The sequence below is a fragment of the Nansenia antarctica genome (assembly GCF_963989245.1).
Source record: "Nansenia antarctica genome assembly, chromosome: 1".
Lineage (NCBI taxonomy): Eukaryota > Metazoa > Chordata > Actinopteri > Argentiniformes > Microstomatidae > Nansenia > Nansenia antarctica.
This window is the reverse complement of record NC_137674.1, coordinates 97,477,762-97,485,261: the sequence shown is the minus strand read 5'-3', so window position 1 is coordinate 97,485,261 and position 7,500 is coordinate 97,477,762. Positions and strand designations below refer to the sequence as shown.

Genomic DNA, 7,500 nt, shown 5'->3' with positions numbered 1-7,500 from the left:
CACCTCCGATCATCTCCCCCAATGAGTTTTGTGAAGGAGGTAAGGATAGAAAATGCACGGAAAAAAGACGTTTGAGATATTGATTGTTTGGAGTATTGATGATGTTGGCGTTCTACGCGTGCAAACCGGCTGCACATGGCAGCTAGGCAACAGTACACATGCGCCGAGATGAGGAATGGAGACCGCATTCCCTGCAGAGAGAACAAAGCAGTAAGTTGCGTTGGATATACCCATTGTCAGATTCACTAAAGTGTAATTCAAGCCAGGAGGGGAACTATTGAGAAACTTCAAATAACCGACAACAGAGCCAAACACAACCCAAGATAACATTGTGCAATCTACTGCTACACTAGATTCAAACCTAGGGAAATATCGCACACCCTTTCGTTTCATCACAAATAACAAGATGAGTCCGCTAGCATTCAGAGTAGCAAGAGAGCTCACTCTCGAGGAGAAGGGAAGAAAGGGATCAAAGCCTGCGCTTGAGGGATCTCACACACTGAAGACATGGCCCGCTGCGTTCTTTAATAGACGGCTCTGTGCAGGGAGGGGGTCACACAGGGCACAGACAACAAAGAGCAAGGAAATAGAAAATACGAAAAAGGGGAAATATCAGAAAAGAAGAACCAATCTCACGGAGAGAAAGGATTTTCTTACACTCTTCTTCTGCTGCTGCTATACGAGGACAGTGGAACCTCGAACCACAAACAGATCACAGGACGTTGCACCAGACGTGATGGTTGGAACGAACCCAAGCAGGAAACCACAAAGTTATTTTAATGTTGGGGTTTAAAGTTCCATTAAAGTTTAAGTTTGCCCCAAAATTATGCAAACACACATTGTATCAGCACCTTGCTCATTAACTGTTCAATTCCCCACTGGCTGCTGTCTGGAACATATGCAAACCTCCTATCAGCCAACTTTTGTTGTTGATAGTTAAAAGACACATTTATATTCTGCTTACTAGTTAAGGTTAACCTCAGGTTAACCTGAGAACACACACACACACACACACACACACACACACACACACACACACTTCAGTGGAGCTAGAGCCCCCTGACTCCACACAGATATCTAATAGGCTGTAGAATAAGACATTTATATTCTGCTTACTCTTTAGGTTAACCTGAGAACACACACACACACACACACACACACACACACACACACACACACACACACACACACACACTTCAGTGGAGCTAGAGTGTGGAGCCCCCTGACTCCACACAGATATCTAAAAGGCTGCAGTGATTGATCATAAAAGGAAATGACCTCATCACACCGCAGTATCAATACAAGAACAGACACAAATCAAGGACCAGAGCAAAACCACAATGAGACTGAGATCTGAAAGCACCTAGTAGAGATCAAGAGCATTGTTGTCTATCCTACTGGGAAAACAACAACATTCAAGCAACTGAGAATGAGAGACATGTCTAGGAATCAAACAGGAGGATTATATTTCACCTTGCGTCACATATGATAAACAGACTCCAGGCTGACAAACTGGAATCCTCGAAAAGGAAATTGGGGTCAAAAGGACCCAGGTCAATGAGACACTGTTGACAGTGTTTACAATCAATAGACCCGCCACATACTGTGTGACCTCTACAGGTGAACATCTCTAAGGTAAACACAAACAGACGTCCCTCCTTTGAAGGTAAACATCCGTGAACTAATCTATCTAGGTACTAAAGGGTCTAAATACGACCTTGGTGAAGCAATCAAGCACAATAACTTCTGTTTCACTCTGACGCAGTCACATCACCAGGCCTGTAATTTGATGTGATAAGACTGAAAACTTTTTGATAAAGTGGTAGACCTACAGGTTTCTTGTTTCTTGTTACGGCCATGTATTGACATTCATTCATTCAGGTAGGTGCAATATGATGATGTGACACCTCCAAAAGACTAACAATAAACAATCAAATCAAGACCATACTCGTTAATCAATAACAAGCACCCAGTCAGTGTGGGGCTTTAATGGATCCGCTCTTAAGATAAACAGGCAGTGTCTGTGTCAGATAAAAAGACACACTAGTCTACTTTAGGAGCAGCCAGCTCTGCCCTGGAGGCAGGGAGCATCTGTGACCTGCAGCCTGACAGCCTGGGCTAGCAGGGAGGGAGAGGGAGAGGGGTGGGAAGGGTGGGTGGGGGTATTGGATTGCCCCAGGGCAGGGAGGGGAAGAAAGCTTTAATCAGCACTATCAGGGATCCAGGGGCATATGAGAGAGTAATCCGCACGCACATGACACCCTCAGGCACAGGGGCCTTTTGGCCTCTCCTCCCCACCGTATCACAACATGGAGAAGAGAAGTACATTTCAAGAAAGTAAGAAATGTGTCTTGAAATAAACACACAGTCTGCTTTCAGATTCAGAGGTAGGTTTCTCCAGACTGTGGTTTGTATTAATGAAGAACTGTTCAGGAGCAAAACAATCAAATCGAGGGCTAACTGAAGTTACATAAAGACTTGATTATAGTGTTATTATATGAATGAATGAATGAATGGTCTTTATTGTCATTGCTATAGTACAGGTACCAAACAACGAAATTTAGGAGAGGTGGCTCCCCTGGTGTTAGGAAAGAAAAAAAAACTTTAAAAAAAACACAAGAACGGAAGGAGCTGGTTTACATAAATAAAGGCTATGTACACTATCCACTATACTATACTGTACAGATAGACGACTAGGGTTGTCATATTGCACATAGTGTTATTGCACATTTATTTAAAGTGTCGCAGTTTGCAGGCTTGAAATGTACATATTTGTGCCTCAGCACTACACCTGATATTTTCAGTCCAGCAGCTGCCATCAATCCGTCCAGACTGTCCAGGGCCCAGAACCTAGGTCTTTGCTGTGTTCAGGGCCTGGATGGCCCTGGGGTAGAAGCTGTTCTTCAGTCTGTTTGTCCTTGCGGCCATGGTCCTGTACCGCCTTTTCGAGGGCAGCCTGGTAAAGTGTTCGTACCCAGGGTGGGTTGGTAAGACATAGCCTACTGATCAGTGGCGGACTCAGGCTGTTTGAAGGGCAGGGGCGAAAAGAAAAAAAGGGCACCTACTGCACAACATGGGACTCCATCAGTGCACATGGTCATGTTTAGACCATTGGAAGGGCAGCCAATAGGGCACATCCTCTAATTTTGCCACTCAAAAGGGCATTTTTGCCACTCAAAAGGGCACTTTAGTGCGACGTTTTTCAACTGTGGGGGCACTTGGTCAAATTTAGACCATTGGAGGGGCACCAATAGGGCACATCCTCTAATTTTGCCACTCAAAAGGGCACTTTAGTGCGACGTTTTTCAACTGAGGGGGCACTTGGTCAAATTTAGACCATTGGAGGGGCACCAATAGGGCACATCCTCTAATTTTCGCCACTCAAAAGGGCATTTTTGCCACTCTAAAGGGCATTTTTGCCACTCTAAAGGGCACTTAAGAGAGACGTTTTTCAACCGTGGGGGCACCAGGAGGGGCGGTCGCCCCCCCTGCCCCCCCTCTTGAGTCCGCCAGTGCTACTGATGCACTTCACTACTCAATCAATTGTCAATTCTATTGTAGACCATGTGTATCTGTGGCTAGTGTAGGCTGCATACAATACATCTCTAGCCTCTCTCTACCCAAAGCATGGCCCAAAATACGGGTAGGAATGAATCGCCCCTCCCTCGAACGCTGCACCTTGATGTGGCAGAACGAGTTTGGCAAGTGGAGACTTTCTCTATTCGCAATCAGCCTAACTACACCTGTTCATCCCAACATTCTCTAACATAGATCCCCTCCGTATGTGCGGTGTGTAATCGAGTATTATTAAACAACACATGTTTGTTGACAATCACCAGGCGCGTGTTTATCATAGCGTGAGCTCAGAATGATAAGGTTCTATCTCCGTTTAGGGCAGTTCAGAGATATTGAGCGTCAAAGTTTTGACATTCCATTATGTTTTGTGAGACGGAACCTTTGTATTTTATTAATTACTAACTCAAAAATGTCAACATTTTTTAAAATAACACCACACAGGCATTAATAAACACCTAATGGATCAGATTATGTAAAAAAAAAACTCAATTTTGATCAAAAATGGAGATAGAACCTTATAATTCTAACGTCACGATAGGTTGTTATCTCCGCTGTAAGGCGCGTCTCCCTCTGCTTTACAACCGGCCCTTAGCGGCAGGTGCAGGTCACTCTGTCGGCGTGCAAACTTCCCTCACCGGCCCGTGATCTGGAAGTTTACTCACCTTGCCTTTGAGATCCAGGATAAAGATCGCCGACGCCGACATCCTGGTCAATCAATTAAAATTGCGCGATCACAAAATAATGACAGAACTCGAAATGAGAAAGTGAAATTCCTTTAAAACATTCTCGTTCTAATTGAGCAGATCGAAGCTCCCATCTCCGTTGAGGCGCAGGTCTTTTCCGGGTAGTCCTCCAGCCCTGTTCCCTCGTCAGACCTGTCTAGCAGCTCTCTTCAGAGGCACAGGCGACATCAGCTGTGGTGGACCGGATAGTTATGGAGGACCAAGTCTGTCAAAATTAACAATAAATATATAGATACATAAATGAATGTATGAACAAATAAATGAATGAATATACACACAGTATAACGGAATACATTTCTATATTTATTTATTCTTTTACGCATTCATTCTTTGTTTTCCACTTTCATTCTTTCTTTTCCACATTATTTTCCACATTCATTCTTTCTTTTCCACATTATTTTCCACATTCATTCTTTCTTACTATGAGCGTGATTGCAGAAGTTATCCTTCCTCAAGTTTGGTGATGATAGCCTATAAGTGAATCTTTGTCAATTGAGCTTACAAGAGAGCATTCTTAAACCGAGGTGTTTTGTGTATGTTGAATAGTTGCCATTGATTCCTTTCAAATGCATACTACAAATGCATTATAGCCTATAAGAGAAAACATGTTATCATTCATAAGACATATTTTATTGAATCTATAAATGTAACAAAATGGAGTGCGTCACACCTAACCAATGTTAGGGAGAGTATGAATTAACGTTTTTTTCATTAACAATAACAATAACAACTAATTGATTAGTTGAATCACATTTTCTATGATCAAAAACAGGTGTTGTTTCACGTCCATACAAACAATCAATCAATCACCAGCATACATTTGTAATCAAAATCACCAGACATTCAAATATTAAATAAATGTTTTGCTATTGTCATGCTTTCATACAACATTTAAACAATCCTTTTTTTCATTGGCCAAAGTTGACAGAGATGGACTATGATGATCCAATCACAGTGTGCTTGTTATCACAGCATTAGGGCCCTGATTTGGCTGTAGAGAAGCAGTCCAAGTGACCCTGATCCCCCCCTCCCATCTTCTCTCATTTTGTCTTTCCACTAGCGACTAGCCAATGGTAAATTCAATATCAAGTTCATCCTCTTCTTCTTCCTCTTCCTCTTCCTCTTCCTCTACCTGCAGTTGCTCCAAAGCACGCTCAGCCCTCTCCCTCTCGCTGGCCTGTATGTAGTTATCCTCTATGAAGCCATCATCATCTTCATCATCCTCCCCTATGATCTCTCCCTGATGGACGGCTACAGAGTGCGGGTTCCATCCATGCCCTCCTCCCTGCATGGAGAAGCCCACATCCATGCCCGTAGAGTCACACTGGCTCACCGTGTCCCCCTCCCTCAGCCGGGTGTGGCGGTAGCTGGCCAGGTAGCTGCGGACCACCTGGCATTTGGCCAGCAGAGCGATGAGGAGGGAGACAGCGATGGCTGCCACCACTATAGCCATCAGGTACTTCCAGCTGTGTGCGGGGACACCCCGGCCACTGTCTGTGCCTGTGGGAGGGACAGGGGATGGGGAATAGGATGGCTTTCACTATGAACGTTATACAGTAGTTTATAGATTAGATTAGATTAGATTTGATTAGATTAGATTAGAGTCAACTTTATTGTCATTACAGAGTACAAATACCAGACAACGAAATGCAGTTAAGCATCTAACCAGAAGTGCAAATAGGAACATGATAAAAACAATATAAACAACATGATATAAAACATGACAATGTTAGTGATAGGTAGTGGCATGTACGGTAGTTTATTGAGTTTTATGCAGTTATGAGCTATGTACAGTTAAGGTATCTTATGTACAGTATGTAATGTATAAAAGAGGCTATATAAAGAAGTAGGTGTAATGTGCAAAAGGCAAAGGCAAAGGCAAAAATATGTTTACTACTACACTGTAGTTATAGCTTTTACTATTGAAGTCATTATTTTTATGGATTATGTACAGTAATTTCACATCTGAAACTCAAACGACTTTGAGAGTGAACCTATAGGACGAAACCTTGACATTTGAGTCATTGCAACCCAGTCTGTGACAAGATGGATAGAGTTGATGTAACAGAAATATAAGATAATATATTAAAATAATCCTCACCATTTAAAGGTGTTGTAACCTCCATGCCCATTGTGGTGCTTTGGGTTGTCTTGGGAACACCAAGGTCGATGACCAACAGCTTCCTGTGGATCTGTCTCTGGATGCTGTCTCTCTGGACACCTGAGCAAGACCAACAGAGAGATGAGTTCTTCACAGTCTGTGTGTGTGTGTGTGTGTGTGTGTGTGTGTGTGTGTGTGTGTGTGTGTGTGTGTGTGTGTGTGTCTCCGTCTTCAGGTTAACCTTAAGAGTAAACCGAATATAAATGTGTGCATTTAATGATGAACAACCAAAGTTGGCTGATGAGGTTTGCATAATGTCCAGACAGCTCAGCTTAGCACACACCTTTAGAGTGGTCGTCCTGTGTGACGATGACCCGCCTTGACCCTCTAGGCCAGAGTTCTCTGTCCGGCACTGTCAGCCAATCATCTGACCCAGGATCCAGTCGTTGCTTCTCTTGGCCATCTAGGTAGAATGTCATTCTCAGGTCTTGAATGGAGACAGGAAGGGGGAATTGTAGTCGGTTGCCACCCAGAAACAGCCTCTGTAACCTGGGTAAACCCTCCAGAGCTCCAGCCTCTATGGAGGTCAGTTGACACCTGCTGAGGTCCAGCATCTGCAGGGACGGGAGGTTGCAGAGGTGGTCTTTCTCCAGCAGGGGGAGGTAGTTGCCTGAGAGATTGAGGGTCACCAGACGATCAAACCTCTGCAGCTGGTTGAGGTGCTGAGGGTTTAGGAGATTCTCAGAGAGGTCCAGGACGGTCACATTGTCCCATATTCGTGTTGGAATATGTGTTAATTTCCTCCGACTGCAGTCGAATGATGCCTTTGAAAAGAGTTATATAATATTGATTTACATGCTGACAGATCATCAAACCATTAGATTTCAGTCTTGTGTTTTGCGTGCCAAGCTATTTTAAAAGCCATTTTACAGTAATTACATTTATGAAAAGACTTTGCTAAATGTTCCTGAAGTCACTGTACTAGTGCATTAGAAATTATGTAGATTGCGGAATTAAATGTATTAGGACTGTGACTGGTGATGGATCAAATTTAATTGGAAAACTTGGAAAACAGAAGAA

General features: G+C 43.4%; 2 protein-coding genes across 2 annotated transcripts in view; both read right to left on the bottom strand.

The window, feature by feature from the left end:
- The window catches only part of ap1m3 (adaptor related protein complex 1 subunit mu 3), a gene marked incomplete at its 3' end in the record, with an annotated part of 15,389 nt that extends 11,090 nt beyond the window's left edge, over positions 1–4,299 (bottom strand). Inside the window, exon 1 of the mRNA XM_080534373.1 lies at positions 4,239–4,299. Coding sequence (XP_080390499.1) covers positions 4,239–4,280 — 42 coding nt within the window. The 5' untranslated portion in view covers positions 4,281–4,299. The remainder of the gene's footprint in view (positions 1–4,238) is intronic.
- A 427-nt stretch (positions 4,300–4,726) lies between these two features.
- Positions 4,727–7,500, bottom strand: part of cUnh1orf210 (chromosome Un C1orf210 homolog) — a 5,721-nt gene continuing 2,947 nt past the window's right edge. Inside the window, exons 4-6 of the mRNA XM_080538204.1 lie at positions 6,764–7,244; positions 6,421–6,540; positions 4,727–5,819 (exon numbers count right to left, since the gene is read on the bottom strand). Coding sequence (XP_080394330.1) covers positions 5,383–5,819; positions 6,421–6,540; positions 6,764–7,244 — 1,038 coding nt within the window. The 3' untranslated portion in view covers positions 4,727–5,382. The remainder of the gene's footprint in view (positions 5,820–6,420; positions 6,541–6,763; positions 7,245–7,500) is intronic.